Source organism: Cyanistes caeruleus, chromosome 6 (assembly GCF_971803275.1).
Source record: "Cyanistes caeruleus chromosome 6, bCyaCae1.hap1.1, whole genome shotgun sequence".
NCBI lineage: Eukaryota > Metazoa > Chordata > Aves > Passeriformes > Paridae > Cyanistes > Cyanistes caeruleus.
The window spans coordinates 47191947-47216787 of NC_141706.1; the positions used below are offsets into that span (position 1 = coordinate 47191947).

The 24841-nt window shown below is 37.7% G+C and overlaps 1 protein-coding gene across 5 annotated transcripts in view; it reads right to left on the reverse strand.

The window, feature by feature from the left end:
* SPTLC2 (serine palmitoyltransferase long chain base subunit 2) overlaps positions 1–24841 on the reverse strand; it is a 72140-nt gene that overhangs the window by 34102 nt on the left and 13197 nt on the right. For all 5 annotated transcript variants that reach the window (XR_015288163.1, XR_015288164.1, XM_086893487.1 and 2 more), the window contains exons 3-9: positions 19263–19417; positions 18080–18228; positions 17633–17757; positions 13292–13385; positions 10223–10328; positions 9184–9403; positions 7183–7309 (exon numbers count right to left, since the gene is read on the reverse strand). Coding sequence is in view for 3 of the 5 variants with exons in the window: in XM_086893487.1 (XP_086749613.1) it covers positions 7183–7309; positions 9184–9403; positions 10223–10328; positions 13292–13385; positions 17633–17757; positions 18080–18228; positions 19263–19417 (976 nt within the window). In the remaining 2 variants the exon portion in view is untranslated. The remainder of the gene's footprint in view (positions 1–7182; positions 7310–9183; positions 9404–10222; positions 10329–13291; positions 13386–17632; positions 17758–18079; positions 18229–19262; positions 19418–24841) is intronic.

Consider the following 24841-nt stretch of genomic DNA (forward strand, 5'->3'; position numbering starts at 1 on the left):
AAGCATGCATAACTCTGTAACACATTTTCCCCCACGTAGGCAGTATTGTAACCACAATTTTTCCACTATGCAATAATTAGGCAATAACCTGAGCATTAACAGAAGCTAACAGAAGCTTACTTGTGGCAGAAACCAGCCCTACAGGTTGCTTTATCCTGTCCTTAATCCTTCAAGTCAATTTGTCTTGAACGAAACCCCAATATCAAAACTGAGAATCCGCTCAATCTTATTTAAAGTAATCTCAACTCTCTTCTCTGGCCACATGCTTTTAAAACACATTAATTGGCATGCAGGTTTTTAAGACAGCTTCTTCCTTTAAAGATTAAATCTACTATCTAAGAAAGTTTATTAATTCCGAAACATTAGCAAACATCTGCACTCTAGCAGGACAAAAGTACACATTGTAGATTGTCAAGATTGTCTGTGTTTGGGAATTTGTGGTAGGTCAACTGCATTGATGTGAAATGGCATGAGTTGACCTTGTGCCAAACATATTTTCCATCAGAACCTACTAAAGTGGGCATGGACAGTAGCTCAGCTGGCCAGCAAGTCCCACATAGCCTAACACAGCCCACAGAAAGGGCTTCATTACTGACTATTGCCTGTTTCCAAAGAAGACAGAAACAATCATACTACATAAGTCTTCACAGAAGTCTCTATACTGCAGACACTAGTGTGGTACTAGTATTATTTTTTCTGTGTAGGTGATAGGAAGTAGTGCTTGTGTGGATCATTCAGGTATTTTCTAAAAACTCTGCTCTAGTAAATCATGTACCACATCAGGAGCCACAAACTATTTCACACTAACCCAGAGAAAGACAGAAAGCACATCACCTCGTGTGACTACTCCTGTTGAAATGTTTTATCTTCATGTTGCTGATTTAGAAGCATTTTAGTTGCAATGTTGCTAACAATATATACTATATATACTAGAACATATATAGTGTATATATATATATATATATACACGTAACCTGCTACCAGTATTTTCTCCTTTTCCTGTAGGAGCAGCACACCAGAATTTTGTAGAAACCTGGCACCTCACATACTACTGAGAGTGAAAAGTGAGACACACATTTTAAATTAAATGAAGTACAAGAAATGAAGAAAAATTAAATTACTTCAACAAAGCAACATTTCTAGTTGTATTTCTGCTATGACAGATCAGTGTTTAGTCTATGAAGACAGAGGATGACAACTCCTACCTTAACAGAAATAGCAAGAACCAGAATGTTACAAGAACAAAACAGGTGTATGCTTATAAAGGTTTATAAGCTCTATACAAACACTATAACTTTGAATAAAGTCCAAAAGAAGAGGCACTGAAGAATTCTCACATTTCAATGTACAACACAAAGGGTACAACTCTGCTAATGTCTGTAAACACTTTTCAAAGCATCAAAGGCTGAAAGATTTCTCCTGCCCAGCCCAAGTTAAAGCAGTCTTTCTGGAAGCTTGCCATGCTCTGTGGGAGGGAGGTAGAGGTGCAGCAACAAGCTGAATTTAAAAGATCCTCAGCTGGAAGTACAAATACAGAGAATGATGTTTAAAACTGTTAGACCCCTGGAGAGAAGCAGGAAACTCTCTTTATGACCCCCAGAGTATTTGTTTTTCCAATAGCTTCCCAGCTCAGCTTGAGATTCTCAAGGGCAGCAACAAAAAAAAAAAAAAAAAAAAAAAAAAAAAAAAAAAAAAAAAAAAATTCACTTTGCTCAAATTAGTTTTGACTGTTCCCCAGGTTCCCAAGGTGATAATTTAACACCTCATTAACAAGTGCATTATTGGAGGAAATTCAAATGAACCGATTTTAATGATAATTGAATGTTTTCAGCCTCAGCCTGCAGAAGAACTATTTCCCCACTGGAGTACAACAGCAGTCACTGCTTCCATTAGAGGATTGACTGCTGGCAACGAATGGCAAAGTACAGACTCCATTTATAAATACACCATAAGCTACTTAAAATTCAATTCCAGGTGCTGAAACATGGGTTATTCCTTCATTTACTGCTTATGTTCGTACTTGCATATAATGGTTTGTCCTTGGTAAGAAAAACGTAATGTTACAAAATGTCCAATTTCAAGAAACCTACTGATTAGGCAGATGATTGAACTGCTGAAGTCCTATCTTCGCTTGAGGGCCTAATTAACTTAATGGAAGTTAAAATACTAATTTCAGTCTTTTTCCCTCCAGAATTTAAGCAGACCATCTAAGCTTAGTTTGGTTTGGTTTTTTTTTTCCCCAGCATGCTTCTCCTTGGGTATATTAACAATATAACAATGGTCCTGAATTCTGAACAGCTCAGTTATGCTCAATTCTCTGCCAAGGTAGCTGTACCTTCTTATTAATTCTGGTTATAATTGGTTTAACTGCCTTCTCTGATTTAACTTACTCAATATTGTTGCACAGCAATGGCAAGAGTAGAATTTTTATTAATTTTTTTAAAATATTGTCACTGATGAGATGGAATCAATTAATGACTCTTCACAACTGAGGTACCGAGACAAATACCAATCTGACTGTGTTGCTAACTGACTGACCAGCCTTCAAAGAGCAGTTATTTGTTTCTGATGGTTTAGCAGCTGGGATGGGCAATGCAACTGCTGCTTCCACTGATCTATGTTGAATAACAATCCTTCATTTCCATACAGTGCTCAAGACAATGTTCAGTCAAAATTTAAGAGCCATCTTTGGCAAAGTCTATCCACAACTTATTCTATACGTGTTGTGTATGGCACTGTGATTAGGTGTGGAATATTTTCCCTCCTAAAACTCACACAGAAGTCAGTCAAACTTGCTACAAATGTCAAGAGGTACAATTACTATTACTGAGTTAAGGTCTGTGGAAAGAAATAGCTCACCTCTTTTACAAGCCATTAGTACCGCCAGCTTTAGTTGAAACTTAAAATACACCTGGATTTAAGGCTCATCTTCAGTTTTCAATACATAGGAGAGCAAACTAAGTTTCACCTTCGAAGGTGGTTAACCAGTCCCTTGGCTGGTTTCACTTTGTGTGATTTGATTTGCCTGCATCTCACTTGGGTTATTTATGATTTTTTTCCACTTGCCCCCAGCAGTGTTACCAGGGCAACAAACAGGCTGGGTCCTGAACAGCTAAAATGCTCACAGAACTCCAGTTGTACAGGATGCATCACTGGCTCTTATGTATACAACAGAAAGGAGCCAGCTGGATTCCAGTTCTAGAGAGATTGTAGCAGCAAAAGATCCAGCTTTCAACTCAAACCAAATCATTGATGCTGAAAAATTTACCAAGACAGGTCAAGTACTTAACATCATAAATCACAACAATGTCTCATTTACCATGACAAGAACCAAGCTGTCTCATTTTCCCTACAGTCAATTTAAATATCAGCAAGAATCAAGTGGCTCTATGCTACAGCTTTCCAGAACTCCATTCCATGAATCAATTTTTCATCTTTATGTATACTATGACCCTGAAAGTCTGCTTATTGTGTCTTTTTATGATCGTTGTTTAAAAAGCTCCTTTATCTACAAAACTATCTGACATTCATTCATTTTGTGGCTGAACAGAGCAAGAGCAACATTCACCAAACTGCTGACAAGCATCTGCAACACTTTCTCCAAATACAAGTTTTCAACCATTGAGACTTTGAAATGGAAAACAGTTCCAAAGTTTGTCTTTGCAGAAAGAAGACTTCACCTCTCCTGCTTACCTCGCTCTACTATATTAAAGCCAAATGTGATGATATACAAAATACTCATGCACCTTGTAATCTGAATTCTCTGAAGAAAGTCTGTATGCTCAATGTATTCAACACTCTTGAGGATGACTGTTCCTTTCAAGAAATTCTCAAAGGGACCACAGATCAAGTATGTTTTGTTTAAGACCCATGATGGTCTTCCAGCCAATTACTGTACAAGACAAGTAACGCAAAGTAAAATAGGACAGACAGAGTATTGGTCTGATAATGTAGAGGAGCTGCAGTGCTGGAATTACTGGAAGCACCACTACCAAGAACCTGTAAGGTGGCTCTGCCATTACTTCAGCTCTTGGCATAGATTTTGCAGTCTGGATAAAGGAACAAGTAATATATTTATATATAATTATACTGCCATAACTGTCTTCAGGGTGATTGAAGTCTGCTAGTCACTTATATGCATACACCTTACAAAGAATTAACAGATTAATTTGAATAGACGCAAGAAAACTACTGTGGCAACTAAGGCAGCACATTTGCACCTCAGCATGTCTTACATTCTCGGTAGAGAAGCTTTTCATAGCATCTGCATGTACTGTGTCTGTGCTGCCTCCTACCAATATGCTATTTAGTCACTGGCAACTTGCTGGAAAAATCTGAAAGGAGACATTAGTTTTTTTAGTTATGTAAAGTTTTGATAATTACAGCACTTTATACTGTAAGTTTAAAGTCTTCAGATGCTTCTTTAGATTTAGAAATAACCTGAACAATTAACATATTCTTGCAAAATGATATATACAAACCCTTTCATCTTCAAAAACTACTTGGGTCCTATTACTTATTCCTCAGCTACAGACTATCCCAATCTGACATGAGGATTTCCATGAAGATTAGGTGCCATGAAGGACAGCAGCTTTTACAAATAGCATGTGGTAAAAAGAAGCAGGCAGACAAAGAAGCCGCAAAGGCTCTTTTCAAGAAAGCATTCTTGAAGCTATTAAAAGATTTAGCCGTGGTCCAAAACATGAGGTTGGGAGCTAGCCATCTACTGTTCTGATTCAGGCTCCAGCTCCTATGCTATTGTAAAACCATTGCCCTATCTCACTTTCCTTTACCAATTTGTTTGGCTTGAGTAACTTAAAAGCAATGAAATCTTTGTAGTACACGGTCAGTTCAGAGGTGCTTACCAGTGACCCAGTTTAACACTATTTCTCCACTTGTCTTTCACAGTTAACAACTATTACCAGCACCCATGTATTTCTTATTTATTCATTTATTCACACCAACAGCAGGCAGTGGTCCACTACATCAGTCGTCCAGAGCCCCACTTGTAATTTCACAGAATCCGAACAGAAGTTTTTCAGTCAAAGCCCTTAAACAAAGAAAAAAATTTTGTCATGCTATCACTAATCAGCTGCTTAATTCACCCAATTGAACTTTTGCCAACTTTGTCCACAGAAAATGTCTACAAAGTAATATTATTTATAAAGCCTTAAGGCAATCTAAAAAATGCATAAATGGGAAAACGCACACTGCAGAAAATAAATAGAAAAGCACCTTCATGCAGAAATCATCCTATGAGGTGCTTATTTTAGCTCAAAGTTGACTTAGATGCTTAAAAAGCCAGTAACACTTTCATGAGACCTGAAGCTGAGAAATCATTTGAGATCTGACAACAGGGTTCTGGCTATCCAGCTGTTATATCCATCACTTATGAAAAGTGCTAAAGCTTATAAAGAAAGTGGACATACAGAGACTTCTTGGAAATGAGACACCTATCAAACACCAAAACCACTAATTTCCTCCTGAGAATGCCTAGGAATTCTGGTACTTCTTGGCACCGAATCAGCAGGATGTAGCTCAACATGCATTTTAAGCAACATGAGAACAAAAACGATCTTTTGAGTTTATTTTTTTTGCCATATTTGTTCCTAATCTGGTTTGCCTTTCAGCTCAGATAAATCTTGCTGGCATAATGGCAGGAGAATAGTGTGGAATGGAAGTTACTTCCATTCTCCTGGCTTGAACAAATACCACACTAGCCTCTAGAAAGAGACAAAAATGCCTGAGTTTAAATACTGCAAACAGAAATCAGTTACACATTCCTTGCTTCCAACTTCATTAAGCTAAACAGATACTGGAAGAAACCCAAAACAAGCAATGCCTAAGCAGATCACAGATTGTTGGCAAATCATCAGCTATAAAAACCTCAAACAATTACTTCCAAGACTACAGCAAGACAACTTTTTGTGTAGTGTGAAGCTTGCTTAATACCTGTACTGGAGAGCAGGGAGTCAACTCCTGGCTCTTGGTACAGGCTTCTCACATGGACCACTCGGAAGCACTCAAAGCTAGCAGAGACACAGGCTGCTGCCCAGCCGTACTTGCCTCACTCATGATGTCTCTGCTGAGGAACAAACACCAACTGCTGGCACTTACCTCTGTTCTCAGATAATATAAGCAAACCAAATGAAAACTGTTATAACAGAAAAATTCTCAAGTAATTTCTCCAGTGAGCTTTTCCACTGTAAGTTATCCAACAGGTTGGTTAGTCAGATGACACATGTTCAAAAGCCAGTTTTTCCAGCATACACCACCACCACCACCTTGTGGCCAGATGCCTCAAGCTCCAAAAATTCAATATATACTGCAGTTAGAATTCTGAGAGCCTCCAAACTAAATGCTACCAACAGATCCTTAACAAACTATATCAGCATCCTGTGTGAGCTGCTCACAACTTTTCAATTACATGTGAAGAGGGAAAAGTAAGCTACATGCAAACTGTACAATTTCAGTTTCAAGGCAGCTTAAAGAGCTATTTACTTCATGCTGTAACTGAAGGAAGCTGCTACCCATAGGCAAATGAGACAGAAGAATCTGTCATTATGACTTTGAATGCCCAGACAGTATAAATTTCCCTTTTTACTTCTATAATGAAACAGGAAAACTAAGACAATAAAGACAAATATGCTAAATTTCTTCTAGTCCATTAAAGTTCACTGATTTTGAAAAATGCCTCCAGCTCCCCAAGTTAAAAGGGTTTTCAGAAACATTTCCATGTTTACTTTAACTGAGATGCAAATATCATATTATATTAGAGATGAAAACTGAAAGCACTGTCCCTGCAATAAACCAGGACACAACTGTAAAAGATACAACAGCAAAATATTCTGAAAGCAATGTTTGAAGTGAGGCAAATAACAAAGGACAGACAATGTAAAAAAAAGAAGGTGGCTAGAACAGCTTGACAAAGAACAAAAATCAGTACAAGAAAATAATGTGTCTTAGACATGACTAAGATGACTTACCTCTAGCTGAAAACTTTTTATGCTGTTATTAGGCTGATCTGCCAAGCAGAATTGCAAACTGGTTTACTGACCCAGAAATTTCAACCATAGAATTACTAATAATTATCCAAGTGTCCACTGAATGTGTTACCTATCAAAGCGATGCAGGCTCTTTTTGGCTTCCCCCTGCTACATGCTTACTGCTAGAAAGACTCACCAACAGTTGTACCATCTTCACCCATAATGCACTTCACAGAGGTGATGATTTGCTCCACAACAGGAGGTGACATTGATGTTGCATACGCAGCACTGTGAGAGTATGTCCTGAGGTAATCAATCAGTTCCTAGCAAAACACAAGAGGCATCAGACATAGCCTTCCCAGCACTCAGAGAAATGCTTCTGTCATATCTTTAATCACAATAAAACAGGGCACCACAAAAAACCTCTTTCAGAATGCCCCATAAGAGAACAGGTATCTCAAGGAATAATTTTACACTGCAAGAAACAGCAAGGACATGACAACTCATAATAATGTTACAGGGCAAGAATGGGTGTTGATCAGAGACAAATGTCTATGACAGACTTGTTTAGCTAACACCATCAGCAGTGGATTGCAACAAGGCTTTGCATTATGTTGCATTACTTGAGCTGTGCCCAGGGTGAGTTTCACAAATGGTCATTATAACAGTGTGAATATAAAAAAAATGAAATAGTGGGGAGCAGGATCCATAGGTATTTATGGATAATGCTCAATACATGTATTTCCTCCCCAAAAACCAGCAAACAAGGGAACATGTCACAAAATCTCTCTCATTCATCTGCACAATATAAATAAAGCAGTAATTGTAATTTAAGAGTGCGCAAACCCCAGCCTAATCCTTGTGCATTTCCCACTTAAACACATATCCTTTTTTTCTTAGAGGGCAAAAGCAGCTCATACAGGAACAAAGGACCAACACACCTTACATCTAGGCTGCTTGTTATCTGTAACAAAATCATGCTAAAATATTATAAACATCAGTATGAATACCAGAAGAGATCCTGTCTTTTGCTACCATAAAATGAATAATGACAGCTCTGTAGCTATCACAAGCTGCAAATGTATTATAAAAACATGCAGAAGTTTTCTGTTGCTGTCTGCCTGGGGTCAGAGTTAAAGGAAAGGAAGTCGTAAAGGGACTTTGAAATAAACTAGGTAAGAAGATTTAAGGCCTCTTACCACTGAAGCAATCCCTCCATCAGTAGCTAAAAAAGTTGCAAAGGACTTTTATCTGCTTTACCTTATGCCATGGAGTCAATCCCACTAGCTCACTATCTTTGGAAAAAGATTTATATGACTTTTTTTTTCTGAGGAAGTTGTTGAATTAATTTTAATCTGCAGTAAACACCCTACAAGGAATATCTCCAAGTTCCATCTCCATTTGGATAGCTGAGAGTAATTATCACAATTAAGGTGTACAAAATTATTGTCCTGGTAGGAAAATGGTAGAATTTTACCCTACAATAGAGCTTAGAAATCTGATCTGTGAGATCAGGTATTTTATGATATGAGAAAGGTGACACAAGGAATTGTCTACACCATCCCTCTGAGGATTAGAGGTTTGGCAAGGGCAACACTTTCTAGCTGCACTTTCCAAAAGAAAGAGACAGTAGACAAAACAAAAACCAAAACAAACAAACAAAAAACAACAAAACCCCCAAAACTTCAAAGAAACAAATTACAAAAACAAACAAAAACCAAAATAATCAACCAGCCAAAAAAGAAAAAAGGAAAAGTGTCTTTTCAGAAAGCAAAGTGCTTACATCCAGGGAAATCAATTCTACCAGACTAACCTAAGAGGCTTTTCCTCCAAATGGGTTGAAAATCTTAAGCTTTTGGCGTTTTTCCTTCAGGTCCATTAAAAGTAACATCAAGAAAACCATTTCCTGGCTCCTAGCCCTTCCTAGAAAGATATTACATCACTACTGTACATTCAGCAAACTCAGATCATCACTGACCATGTGAGAACTACACACACAAGGTGTTACAATGTATTTTACTAAACTAGACTCTTCTGCACTGCTGACTTTCACAGTATTAGACAGCATGTAAAAGTATGAAACAAATAGACAATAGGGTACTTGAGGAATAGATTAAATTTGAAACGCTTAATGAAGAATTCCACCAGCTGCCTGAAATGGACTTTACCACCAGCCATAAGATTCCCAGCTTTTTACCTTCTTGCCCCCAATGTATCCTCCTGCAGCTCCAAAGCTTTTGGTGAATGTTCCCATCATAACATCCACATCTTCAGGATTGAGTCCAAAATACTCCACTACACCCCGGCCACTGGGACCCAGAGCACCTATACTATGAGCTTCATCAAGGTACAGATAGGATTTGTACTTCTTCTTAAGGGCAATCACTTCAGGCAAACGGACTATGGATCCCTCCATACTGTTGAGAAACAGAAATTCAGTATAAGTTGATTTAATAGTTGGGACCACCTTATAGAGCCTAAATCACTAAGCTTTCATTTCTTCACTCTTTCAGTAATTACAGACACTTACAATTTGCTAGACCCATCACAGTCTGCAGAGATGCACCTCTCTCTCCTTGCACTGGGGCCCAGGTCTCTGCTTTCTACCTGCTCAGCATCTCTGGGATGCTGACACACAGACTAAACAGTAGCAGCAACAGGAAGTTAGGGTGCAGGAATGTGTTCAGCGATAATTAATTTATAAAATTATCTCAGTTTTACTTCCACCCTAATGTCAGTATTCTGACTTGACATTAACTTACCTGATGTTTCTAAGAACTGACTAGGCTTTTATTAGTAACATTCCAAAACACCATATTTGTACTGAAAGTCACTAGGATTTAAATGCCTAACACAGCTATGGCTACTGCTTCTACTCACTGTTAGCAAAAACGTAAAATTTGAGCAGTTCCATTCACACTAGCATAATCTAGTGAGCCCAGAAGGAATGGAATGGACAAGCAACTTAAGACCTCAGCTCTGATATAAATAATTTTGATTAATGAATTTCTACAAGCTAATCAGGATGTGGGAAGCACTGTGATAACACACAAGGTGCAGTTACAGTTCTAGCAACAGAAAGGATGTGAGACATACACAGTGTAATTTAATGAGATGAGACTCATGAAATAACTATGAAGTGACAATATTCATAGTTTGATTTGGCAAAGAAACCCAAACACTAAGCATTTAGATCTCATGTGGAGGGTCTTAGGAATATAAAGAATGGTTTGTACCTGTATATTCCTTCCACCAAGATAAGAATTTTTTTCCAGGGCCTCCGTGTACGAGGTTGCCCATGCACAATAGCATCTTTGAGCAGCTTCTCCAGGCTTTGCATATCTGCACCAGAAATTACTGTTAAATAGTACCAAAACAGCTACTAGCTTGAACTTTGACATGACTAAAGACATCAATACTCCAGAAAGGCACAAATTGCTCCAGCATGGAGGACAGACCATATGCAAGTCAATAAGCACAGGCTTCATCTACCTACAGGCCCATGGATGAGATTTAAGGAAATAGCTGACTGTACAAGCTGCAATGAAGAATTTCATCATTCTAAACTAAAAGCACAAGTTAGAGCACTAGGCACAAACAAAGAAAGGAGGAGGGGAGAGAAAAAGGAAGGTATCTCATTCTGATGAAAAGGCAATTTAGGTAGTAAGAATGTCCTTGTGGATAGAAATAGCTCAGAACAGAACAATAGAATAGAGCTAGAACACACCAAGTTCAAGGATAATAAATTAAAGATAAGTAGAAGATAGATCAAAGTGCAGGAAAAGAAGCAGGGCAAGTATACTTTTTTATTTATTTGTTTAAAATTGAAGGGATTGGAAGTGGGAAAAGGAAGCCTCTAAAATAAAGGAGAAAAGGAAAAAAAAGAGAACCACCAGTGTTGGAAAAAGGACAATGTTCAGCATATCAGAAACTAGACAGATGAAACTGTTAGTAGAAACATATTCTGAAATCTTACAAGCTTTGGTTACAAACACTTGATGTGATCCTAAGAGACCTAACTAATGTGAACAAATACATGCATGTGGAATCAGTCCTGAAAAAAAACTCAGAGGAAAGGAGTTAAGATGGGATTAGTCAAAGCATGAATCCAAGTGCTGAGCAAGAGACAGATAAACACTAGGGCGTGGAAAAGAGCACAAATTAATCATGAAAAGAGAACTGATAGACTACGCAGATGCAGTGGCAAGAGGAGCTTGTGAACCAGATTTAGACTAAAAACTGAATGGCAAAGTAAGTCAGTTAATGGACTGTGAAAAGACAGCTAATGTTCAAAAAGTCAATGATGGAGAACTCAGCAGTGTAGTCCCTGTCTCCAGCAGGTCTCTCAATGAAGGAAAGGCAAGGTTAGTGCACTTAGGGAGAACAATAGAAAATAGACTTCTACTCTAATCTTTCAGGAGAGAGGGGAACATGAGTCTGAACCTAATAAAAAGGACAAATGACAGAAAAAGGCAGGAAAAAAAATAAAAACATTGAACAAGGAATTTAAGGGGAATTTTTCATTCCCCCACCCTTAATTTCTAAAAATTTGAATATGAACGAAGCCATTAACATCTCAAGAAAATGACAATAAAAAGACAGCATAGAGTATAAGAAGAGTAGGACACATACAGAAATACAAACTGAAAATCATCTTGACAGGCCAAGACCACTGTTTGCATTTTGCCTTGATTCTAATCTGCCATTACATTCTCTTCCACAGAAACCCACCATCTAGAATGTTTCTAGAATATCCCACAACTACAGCAGGGCTAGTTTGTAGCCCATTCCCACAAATCATCTATTTTTTATTTAAGTCTAAGTCCCTCTCCCCACAGCCAGAACTATGTTTGTCACCAATTTGAAATTCTGCAACTGGATGCAATGTTCAGAAGTATGTCCATACAAATGCAGAAGTTGAATGCAAAGCTTTTGTTACCTTGCTCAGCAACCAAAATTTATGAAGAATTAAAAAGAAAAAAATAAATGTTCCAATAAACTCTACTTTTTTGTAAAACTAATTATTGAAATGATAGAAAACAAGAAAGAGCGAACACCAAAGAAACTGTAAGCACAGAAGAGAGAATCCACACTATCAAGTAGGACAAAGAAAGAAAAATAATTGCAGTCACCCAAATTTTGTTGCTACCACCACACACTTCAAAGAGAGCGAGAGTCACTGTGATCTCAGAAACTGACAGTATAAAGAGTATTAGGAGTACCTGAAGAATGAAGGTAGTTCTTACTAATAAAGGACAACTGTGGACCTAATTTTTCTGAGCCTGAGAGAGTTACAGCCTGTCAGTGGCTGATCTGTTCCCAAGGGAAAGTCTCTTGAGAGTATCTCTCACTCAAGGACTATCTTTGTAAACAATTTTATTTTCTCAAAACAGTTCTGTACAGCTGTGGTCAGTGTGTTTTTCTCTTGTCCCACCAATAGGAGAGAGAGGTGGTGTCCCTTTACCAATCATGTTAAACCTGTAGTGTAATACCCTATAAAAAGCTGAGAAGTTCAGATAATAAAGGCTTTTCAGACCATCTCGTTTGGGTGCTGTGACTGAATCCACCATTCTACTTTGTGTACAACAGCGACAGACAACCACGTGCCTCTTTCATCAAGAGTAAGAAAAGGAAGTCCTAGGTAGTTTTAACCTGAAAGTTATTATAGATACGTCCTTTGGAGGAAGATGAAACTAGAAAATTTAAAAATCTGTGTATTTTTTTAATAAATACTTAAATACTTAGAGCAAATAATTCATTGAACTTAATCTACGCTTCATGTCTGAAAAATTCTTTTAGTACTACATTGTGCAAATTCATTACTATCTATTTTAGCTAGGACATCTACAATCATAAGCATGTTAGCATCTAGTTCTAAAATTAAACATTCCTATCCCCCAAATTGTAACCTAGACCCCTTTAAGATGGCATTTATTACGTGACACACTGTTAGAATAGTGTAACCATGCTGAGCTACTCTAGCATAGAATAAGAATAGAATAAGAAACCATGTTAAAATACCAGTGCCCCTAGACTTGCCAAAGGATAGCACATTCTTCTCCACATGCAGAAGATGTAGGCCAGAACAGCTTCAGGGTAATAGTGTTATTAGTTGGGACTGAACATATTAATAAAATCTGATTTGGGATGATTCAGTTTTCAGCAGCACCAGTCTTCTGACCTTTCACGTAACTCACAACTGATTTCCTTGCATGAAATTGGATTTCCAGATATTACAAGATAGAAAACATTGTATCTGATCTACAGCATCTGCAGAAAGGCAGAGTCCACCATCTGATACTTACTGTTGTGCTTAAAGATTCGAATAGTTGCTCCTGACAGTCTTGCTCCAAGAACTAGTGATGCATGATTCAGTTCATCACTCAGAATCAGACAGCCCTGAATTAGAAGGGGAAAGAGGAAGATATTGAAAAGGTTATGTTTCACAACCAAGCATGGAACACCTTTCAGCTCTGAAGTGCTTCAAGATCATTTAAGAAAAAAAAAAAAATCTAAAATAAAAGCAGCTAGTCCAGGCAAGACTTGCTAAGATCCAATCTGCAGCCTTAGTATGGCAAATAAAAATACACAACTGCTCTTAACTGATAGAGCCACTCAATTTTCACTTTTCCTGCAGCTGAATCTTCCTGAATATCTCATGCTGTTGATGAGTAGTCATCCTTCTATGGAGTCAGGTAAAACAGGGAGCATAGCAGCTTGCCATAGTTCACTCAGCAAGGGCTGCTAAGAAACAGGATATTGAAGACCTAGGTTAAAGGCTTTATCAAAGTTGCACTACTACTTTCATTAGGAGGTTACCACTGACTAGACCCATGTGTGGAGGTAATATACAAGAGACAGAAAGTGGAAAACAGAACTGCATCGTGAAATTAAGAAGTTTTCTGAAGCCATTAAACATGATATTGAATTAATTTGCTTTTTCAAAAAAACCCAGAAGATAAATCCTTGGACAAACATTAAAACAGAATATGTATGTTTTGAGAGCAGTCATGACTACAGGTCAATAACTGATATGCTGAACATTCAATCACAGCATTATCGCTGTGGACTACAGGAATGTATTTATATTGGGGGATTAATATATAAGGGAGCAACAATATTTCTAAATAACTTTGGCCCACTCCAATTACTATGCAAACATGCTGCAACTTTAGAAGTGACTTTGCTCAGTTAAAAATCTAGAAAGACTGTCAAGATTATGAAGATCTAACACTGAAACATGCTCATTCTCTAATAATGATGGAGGGAAGAATCAAGAGGCTTTCTTCTCTGCAATGGGAATTGCTAGAAAGGACTGTAAAAAGCATTGCCTTATTTATATAAGGAATGTCACAGACAACCAGAGAACTTTCACCAGAACAAAGGAAACTCTGCACTAGACTGTGATTCACCTAGAAACATTCTACATTCTGAAAAAGCTAGAGACTGGTTTTCCCCAGAAACTGCAACAAATGCCATGTGTTCATAGTGCTGCTACAAACATTCACATTACATGTTTCATAGACTTTGGCATATGAAGTATGGAAATTTCCAACTAGTGTTTGCTCTTTGGAACAACTATACCAGACAGAGCATGTATACATCCCAGGGCATTGCTGTTAAACACTACTGTATCAAAAAAAGTGAATATAATAATCCAGTACTACTATCCTTGAATGGCAGAAAGCAGGAAAAGTGATAGATTTAAAAAAAAAAAAAAAGAAAAAAAGAAAAAAAAAAAGAGATTAATTGCCTAGGAAAAGCTTGCTTACCACCACATCCTGTAAGGCCAATTGAAGTGAATGCCACATTTTACTACAGAGTACTATGTACATGAATTGTGTAACTTAGTCCTGAGCACTTAATTTTGCTACTCACCTATATATGGAAATTAATTTGGTTTCTTACAACCAAAAAAATATCCTTCAAGCATCATTGTTCTAACTCAATTGTCTAGCCTTTCTCAATCCAGATCTATGATGAAAAGCTTTGTGCTAAAGGCAGTAGAGAATGGTGTTATTACCTAGTTATACTAACTACATTAATGATGCTTAATTCAAAACAGGCAAGTTTGAGAGTCTAGCTTAGCCTCAAATGGTCTAACAACTTCTGACTAAGTAACCCTCAAATTTCACACTATCTGTGGTCTAGATTTAGCATACTTGGCAGTGACTGTAGCAGGCACACAACTTGGCTGTGAACAGGAGATCTCTACTGCTGAAAACTGCCAGGTGCAAAAAGACCTGTTTTTAGTGATGCTTTTAGCAGCACTGAAATACAACTTTCAGTCTACACCAACTATACCTATTTTCAGCATCTGCTTAGCAGAGGCTGCTGTTAACAAAGCATAGTGAATGAAGATCAACTAAATAATGAAGTTTTTGAATTCCTTTTTGCTGACTAATGCTGATCAAATTATGACATAGAGATGGATCTAAAATAGTCAAACTGTATATGTTGCTATTAAAAGAGGATTCAGTAGGAACATAAACTAAGTGCTTCAGGACTCCATAGAGCAGAAAAAGAACAGGTGGTCCAGTATATGTGAGCGACTGTACTCAGTAGCTTGTTTTTGGTTTTTAAACTACTTGTTTAAGTAGTAATACAGAAGCCCAGATACCATTAACTTTGAAGATACCTTGTGTTCCAAGCAGCTTTGCAGTTTAAAATGTAAGCAGAACATGCAAAAAGACACAAACAGTCATTAAAAAAAAAAAACAAACTAAAAAAAAGCCCAAGAGTTTAATCAAGCATAAGAATGTCTGAGCTTTACTGAGGACTATCAAAGCATTGCCAAACAGGCTGTGCACACACAATTAATTGTGTAATGGGTGGTGCCAAAATTCAGGATTTGTGCGTCCTTATTTGCAGACAATGAAGAAATCAAATATGCAGTGAGAAGCAACTTCAGGCAGCCAAAAAAAACATTTAGTGAACATTCTGAACTGCAAAATGGTTCATTTGACAAGAACTCTTTTCTTCACCAGAGTGCAATTTCTGTTTGGAGTATTCACCTGAGTATAAGAACACATGTATTGTTATGAGGCAAAAGATTCTTACTACTTTATTTCAATGTACAAGAAACTAAGTATCCTCATGCCTAACCCAGTACTGACCACTGTACCCATTTATGACAAGAGTTGGCTTACTAAAGTGAGCTGCATAAAAACAGGTATGTTACATGCCTTGAAATTTACTGGTCAGATTCTCTCAATGGTTATAAAACCTGCTGAAGTTTAAAGGTGAAAACTCAGGATCTGAATAAGGTGGCTCAAGGGTATTCTCATGAGGCATTGAAGATACACAGTGGGCTCCACACTGAAAAAAAGATTGAGTAGGTTTGCTAAGGAATGAGTAACGTGTAGTGACAACAACCAGCAATCTACTTAAATGTATCTGATAGCGTACTGAATCTGAAAGGTGTCACAGAAATCATGAATCATTTTTCTTTGAACCTAAGACTGAAGAGATGTGGAAAGACAAAGAGCAAAAAAATGCAGGTAAAAGATATGTCAGAAGTAACATATGTTGCTCAGCTTCACAGCATTGCAGAAGTATCTGACTCCAGAAAGACTAGATTTGAAGCACTGGATTTCTCTCTAGCATCAGACTAAAAAATGTTGGGTTTTTTATTATGCAAATAATGTGAGTTAAAACTTAACAGACCAAAATAAAAGGCATATTATGTAGACAGTGCTACTTTCTTGTTACAAAAAAGAGAAAAAAACAGGATGCAGGAAGACACTGCAGCTAATCTGAAGGAGAATCACCAGGAAGAAAAGCTGCCAGGAAGAACAAGGCAGCAAATTTATGATCTGTAGATATCGCAAATTAAAGACTTACAAAGTAATCTCAGGAAGTGAAAAAATAAATAAATTAAAGGAAAATAATTCCCTACACAGTGTCAAAGAATTCCAATAGATTAGCAATATTAGGTTGACAATGAATCATTTTCAAAAAAAAAAAAGACCTGTTCCAGTACTTGCACTATTTTACTCTATGGAGGAGCTAAGAGAACATGTATTTTGCATCAGTAGAGGCAAAGAAAAATTTCACCTTTATTTCATTTTCCAATAACTAAAATAGCATAGCTGGAGATACTGGACACTCAGACTAATTATCTACTGTTTTATGCAGCACATAGTAAACATCATGAGTCTTCACAGTTGACCTTATTTCCCTCAAACATCATTCTGCTTCATCAAAGGAGGGATTTTCTTAGTTGTCACTCAAAGATAACTAATTCTCTATGTACCAACATGAAGTTCAGCTTATCTGCAACTGACACAGTTGGTTCTTAGTGTCTTAAAAGCATCAAAATACCTTCAGCCAATCAGTCTGTTAATCAGCCACCATTTCACACACCAAGAAGTAGCCTGAGGAAGTAAGCCTTAACATGCTAAGAACTTTCTCCCAGAGAAAGTTCTGGGCTGCTACTTGTACCATGGATGCTGTTTCCCAAAGAGATTTTTGCAATGGTTACATTGCAAAATGTAACAGAGATGCATACTGTGACCTACAGTTTCCATACAGAATATCTGCAGGGGCTTCCACTGAGGAAAAACAAAAGCAAACAAGTAGCTTTTAGAAAAATTAACCACCAGAATCTTTGTTAGGTGGCCTTCTGTCCATGACTTAAGCCATACCTTGCCAACTAAAGCAGGAATGTTCATAGAGTTGGTTGCAAATCCCATTCCATATGCCATTGCAGATTCCACACCTAGGAACCTGGCAACTAGCTTTTCCAGCTCCTCATGCTTGTCCAAGTTTCCTGTACATAAAACAAATGGGAAATCTGAGTAAGGAGAAGCTTTCACTATTGCTAAATTCTACAAAGAGCATTTCCACCAACCGAGCTGTGCTTTATTTAAAGGCCCATAAGAGAACACTGAAAAAAACCATTTATGAAAACGTAAGTAAGACAACTGCTGTGCAATGTAAACTAAATCCAGGAAGTCAATTTGTCTTCATTAAAGTAAAAGCTGCTTTATCAGTTACGACTAAAGTTCAATGCTGAAACAATCAAAGACCTGTAATCAGACACAGACTTTGAAATACACATTCAGGAAACATAGTATCATCCTCCAACTTACCCATCTCCTGCCTTGTGCTGCACACCCCAGCTCCATACTGGGACAGAACCTTAGCAGCTGCTTCTTGGCAAGCCCCAGTCTTCTGTGCAAACCCAAGGTAGTTGTAAGAACCCATATTTATGATGTCTTTTATTACTCTCCCTGTGTATCTGCATTTTAAAAACAGCACAAGTTAGGACACCCAAAATTAAAATAATTATCTACACCAGAAGATTATTATTTCACTTTCCTAGACTAGACACTGAAATGTTAGAACTCAATAGAACCAACCATTAAATTATTTCAGTAGTGCCTCTCATCATCAAACTGCAACAATCAGTGAAAAATATTCTCTCCCTATCTTACAATCTCAAATCAATTCCCAGAAAAGTTTACATTTACAGGTGAATTCGCTATCACACATAAAATTGCTTGAGGCTTCACAAACCATCTGTTGCTCTGACACATTTCTCCCTCCATCCCAGAAACATACAACTTTTCTTTCAATTACAAAATAACATCTCTAGATCAATTAACTTGGCAGCCCCTCAAGCGGGATATCCTCTAACCGCAGAAAGGAAACACATCTGGCACTTCTGTGCTAACAATACGTGACAACAAGAATAAGAAGCTTAGCAGAAAAAAAATAAATTAATTCTTTTGCCCTTGAAAGCCAAGAAGAGACATAACCAGTTTCACCAAGGACTGTGCTGCAAACCTCTTCACATCAAAAATGTGTCTGACTTGATACGTCATTTCCAATTTGTAAAAATCCTTTATTGTATTTCTCATTTTGTTTCTACAGATTACTTCAGTTCTGACTCAAAACAATCATGTTAAATTCACTTCAGGCAGCAGCATTTATTTCAAGTGGCAGAACTACTTCTAAATCAACACAAAGTCACAAGCAGCAGTGCAGCCCAAAGTATCCACACCAAGTTCTTGTCGTCACGCACAAAGGTATTAATTTTATTACAGGTGTATACCCAGGAAATCTTAATACAAAAGATCATATACAAATCATCACCTTGGGGCCTAAATGCATTTCAAAAGAGCAAAATTGATTCAAGCTGCAAGAAAGCTCAAACTTTCATAACAAAGCTCATAATTCACTGTTCCTTTAACCTCACAGCCTGCAACTTACTCTTAGAGACCCTATATTTCAAGACAGGTCTTGGGAGTGTTTTCTTCAATTTTGACTCACGTGAATGTCCAGTTATAGTCATGGGAAACTCTCTCCATCATGTCCACTTTGGCCCCTGGCACACTACAGATTGGACGGTTCCAGCTGTCCCGAATGCGCATATAGAGGTTTCTGTTGTAGAAATTTTCAAAGTCCTGGTACAATGGGACAAAGTCCTGAAACACATCAAAAGCACTCAAAGTAAAAGGAAAATATATATATGACAGTAAAATTAGACTAAGAGGAATAATTATTTTCTGTCATTCTGGTGTAATGAAAAAACTCAAGAAAACACAAAACCTAAAATAACTCCATTAAATTGTGGGCACATAATCTTTGCAGGACAGGTATAGCCAGCCTTCGAGTCAAGCAGAGCAAGGGAACATGCAATGTCTTTTTGGCACCAAACAATATGCACTGCTGTACTGAGCACACAGACTTTGAAAACTAAGGTGCTCTACCATATTCTATTCTGTGCATAAGAAATGCATTTAATATAGCACCACTAGCATTATTTTACATATTACCATTACAACCTTCCACAATTTTTTGTTTTCAATACAAGCTAATAAGCTACATTATGGTACCTCTCTTCTGCACAGCTTATCAACACTGAAGTCCCACATGATTTTTACGAATGAGCCTTTCCTGAATTTTAGCTTCCCTTCCAATGTTTTCCAGGAAAACTAAGTGACTGACTTGAATGGATAACACAAGAATGTCAAACTAACTGTGGAAGCAAGGACATCTGAGCACTCAAGAACATTTTTTTCTTGCTCCAAAGTCACAAGATTTCCTTTTTACTATTTAATTATGAAAGTTTGACATTTAGTAGAGATAAGAATACACAATTCATTGTTGGAAAAGTCAAAAAAAGCACCTTTTTAATCATGTACAGAAGGAAAAGTAGCATTTATTATGAAGGTAAGAGCCAGCAGAGCATTTCTTCCTGTTTTTCACAAGAAAAATGCAAACACTGTGACAGGAATTTTATTTTTGGTGACAGTATGAGAAAGGCAGAGTATCTCACCAAGTCCTATAGTGTCAGACATTTGTACCTCTGAAGCAAAGCTGGGAGCGTTTATGGCAGATTTTTAATAAAAACACACACAAGCACTTAGAAGCTCTTACTTACAATGTTTGCCTGCAAGAGGCATACTTTTTTCATTACCCTCCTTTTTTAATGATTTAACAACTTTGTCCTTGCAGTTTGGAGTAGAGGAACATTTAGGTTCACACCTTTGCATCCTCCTTCCGGCAGCTGCACAGAAAAGACCAAGCCCAAAAATGCCAATTGCATTTTATAAGAAGATACAGTTGCACCTAAACCAATTTCTGATTTGTTTCCACCAAAAAGGCAGAAAGATATTCATTTCCATCATTTCAACTATGGAAAAACAACCCAAATTTAGCTGCCAATTACTATTTCAGAGAATCACAAGTATGTCCTTTCTCAAAGACAGTTGGAGTAGAATTTCTAGGTCCTAAGATGCACAGAAGGACAATTAATTCTTCCATGTTCCCATCCCAACTCATGACACAAAATCAAAATAATTGTTTCAAACCCTCTGCTATGTTACTTGTAGAGGGGTGGGGGACACGAGATCAAAAAGAAACCTTGGCACATTAGAAGATCAATACTTCAGATACTTGTTAAATCTAATTATAATCTACTGACATGCTTCTAAGTACTTTCAATTCCTCTTAACCATCTACACACAAGAGTTCAGCTTTGCAATAGTTATCCAAGCACACCAACTATGTGAGCCGAGAAACAACTGATATTTTAGCCAAGGCTCATGGCTAGAAGGGGGAGGCTGGAAATGAATCATTATACCAACTCAAGCAGGTATGCCTGGGTTGATACAGCCCAATCCCACTTCAGATCACTCATGAGATGAGCTTTCTTTTGAAACCCAAGCTGACAAAGCCAGAACAGTAACAAGCTCAACTGGTGAGATAAGAACAATCACCCACAACAGGTTGGCACCACCAGTATATGTAACATAAGCATTATCTTAAAAGCCAGCATTAGAACAAAGTTTAAAGTTACTGTGAAGTAGAGAAGTTCTCTGAACCTACTGGATCATGATAAAGAAAAAAGATATTTTAAAAGTCCACAAGAATTCAAGGGATAAATTATGGGTAAGGAAATTAGGGTTTAATATGGGACACTAGCTTTAGTATTTCAGAGTATCAATTTGTAGGATTATAGTAAAGGGCATTAAGTGTAGGTATCAGCATACTGTCAACTCCTTTGTTATCTATACATGTACCACTCCCTCCAAACCACCCTCAGATAGGTCTCATGAGAAAGTTCCTTGGAAGAGGACAAGCAGGAAGTGTTATTTTGGCATAATGCAAAAATGGATTGTCTATTTCCTCAGTGATCCTAACCCCACTGAAGGGTTCTCATGAGCCATGCATCTGAGAACTAAAAAAACAAAGGGTAAGGATATTATGCCTTTATAAACTGATACGGACTTCTGGAGTTTCAGAGCCCTCTTTTGGAGGGCATACAGGAGCAGATGGTCTGCTGGTTGTTTTGGGGGTTGGTTGGTTTGTTTGTTCACCTCCTCCATCCTTCTGCAGTGGGGCATTCCAGATGAAGAGTAGATAATATAACAAAAAGACCACTTGAATTTCTCAGGCTAATTTAATATTTTCAATCTTCAAATAAAAAAAAATAATCTTCAATTCCAATTCTCAATCATAAAACCCAACAAAAAACAAAACAAAACAAAAAACACCAACAAACAAACAAAAAACCACCTGGGGAGGAAAGGACAAATGAACTCTATCAATACATACTTTTCACCCTGTGGGTGTTCACCCAGAGGGCACTGGAAGAGGCTCCCAAGGGGAAGTGGTCACAGCACCAAGCCTGACAGAGATCAAGAAGTTTGTAAACCCTCTCAGGTGCATGGTGTGACTCTTTGGGATATCCTGTGCACACCTGAGAGCTGGACTTCCATGTCCTTACAACTTAGCATATTCCATGATTTCAAATTTTTGATACATGCAACCACAGTGCTCTACTGCAACAGCACCCTAGAGCTGGAAGCAACCACTGTTACTTAAACAGCCTTCAGATTGGTTATTTTTCTATCAAGTTGTCATCTTACTTCAGATCCAATGCTCTTCCTAGCTGTTAGGGTCCCTAAGAATATGAGTCTGACATGAAACAGTTTCATTCAGAGGAGAAATATTCTAGGAGCTGCTTCTTCCAGCAATCTTCTGAGTAAACAGAGTCAAACTACAACAGTGGACCCAAAAGAGGGAGCAAAAGCAGTAAGTTCTTTCATTTATGGAGCTAAAAAATCCTCAACAGCTTTATTCCTGTCAATTTCAGCCTAGAACACAGTCCCTATTAATAGGGGAATGCTTAATGAAAAAAACGAAGTACTAGTGGTGTCCTAGAAGAAAAGCATATCAATTTCATAGAAAAGCAAAGCCAATCAAGGGAAGAATAAAATTCTCCCTTGGGGTGCAACACCTTAGCATAGGTGATTTGGGAATCCATTATTTCATCATACTCTAAATTAATATTGCAACAAGTGAAGGTCATAATGAGCTTTGTAGCCCTTAGCCCAGGGCACAGGGACATGCAAATGCAGTGATTATGCTACTTTTAGAGCCAAGTTTTCACAGCATTGCACCTAAGCTAACAAATGGTGCCATGAGCACCAGCAGGGTTTATCTGCAACTCGCATAATATGCTCTCTGATAACACATAACTGACTCTGAACAGAGCAACAAATTTCAGGCTTCTAAAAGGAAGCAGAAAGACTAGTTTCATCTCGCTGTTACATGAGTCAAGGAAAGTGGAGCAATAACTGTGGGTAGCCTTTGTATCATCAGGAGGCCTCTGATGAGCTACACAGATGCTAAGACATCAAACAAACGACTCCAGTTTACTGCCCCTGAAATACTCCTACAGCTGGACTCCTGTGAACATTTGTTTGAAAACCCCAGATGCTGGAAATAAACTCTGTCTGGGCAAGCTACAGATCACGATTAGAGAGTTAGCAGCCCCATTTAAAGTCACTCCCAAACACAAAACATGTAAGGTAATCAACAGGCAAATCAGACTGGAGGAAAGGTAAAAGTGATTTTCATCCAGCCTGTAAAATCCTGGAAGCATTTTGCATATTTAACTGTATTGTATGACAGCACATTAAACTGAGTATGCATAAATTGATTCCAGGGTAATTGAGAATTGTTAATCTTAGCATTTACCCATGCCTAAAACAGACCAGTAATGCTTCAGAGAGGATGTGCTACACAACACTGGTCTCCAGGAAAAGCTCAGCTGGATATATTTTAAACAAAGCCAAAACCCATGAAACTATTTCCTGGAAGTCAGTACTAGCAAAGTCTGTCCCTTTTCACCCTTTTGTGTTTCAAGAGTGAGTGACCATTAGGTTTTCCTGGAATCATTCATATCAGTGCATGGCTCTAATAAATTCCAAGGAATTTACCTGCCATCAGAGACAGTTAGAATTCAAACCTGTTCAAACTCCTGCTCTGCTCTTTAAATTAGTTTGGTCATCTCCAGTTCTCAAGTTATGATGCAGTATAAGATTATACTATTAAATGACAATATAAGGAAGGACTTACTCTACTGAAATAAACTGTCCTCTATAACACAGAAAAACTGAGTCTTTTCCTTATGTTTGTTTTTAATACTATTTTGGACCTAAGTTTATGTTAAGCTTTTAAATGTAATCACCTTCAGAAACACACCACAGAAAATCCACATACTTCAATTCTGTGATTTTCAGAAAAGGTTCATTCAGCCCTTTACAAAATACTTCCTCACACTATGTAATTTTATAATTTTTCACCTATGCAATTACAAACCATTTCAAAAAGGTAATGCTAATCATTTTGCTTGATGCTTTAGAAAATTATAAAAACCTGGTCGACTCTTCAGAATTTCAATAAAAAAATTTCAATAATAAAAATGTTTCCACACAGAGGAAAGATTTCCACAAATCTGCCAGAAAGTATCCCAGTGTAAGCACAGGGGTCCTCTGATTTGCATGCATTAATAATAATAAAAAGGTGAGTTTTGAGCCTTTTCTGCACACTAGTACCTGCATTCCCTTACCAAAAGGTGACTGGGCTGTCATCCAGCAGAGAGACTCAAATATTGGGGAAAATAATTTCAAAACAAGTAATTGAGCACACACCTCCACCTCCTGCACCAAAGTAACCCCCAGCTCCCACATGCTAGACATGCTGCAACGTGCTCTCATCAATTCATTTGCAAGCAAACAAAGCTTACAGCAGCAAAGGGTGAGGATAAGTACTGCATGTTCCAGACCTCACGTGATCACTTTTGTATTTGTCTGATATCAGAAGCAGCTACAATCTAAGTGCTAGAGACGTGATTTAGGGAAGTACACTAGGCTGAGATTTCTCTCAATGTCAAAACTTCTTTAAACAGGATTTCCTATTTTCATTCTTACGTAATATTCACTGGCACTTCTTACTAGGTCCATCCACAGATATCCTACATAGAAAACAAAACCAGAATACGTGCATCTCTTCATGGAAGCCGTAACCAACACAGAAACTGAGAGTTTCAATTCAGC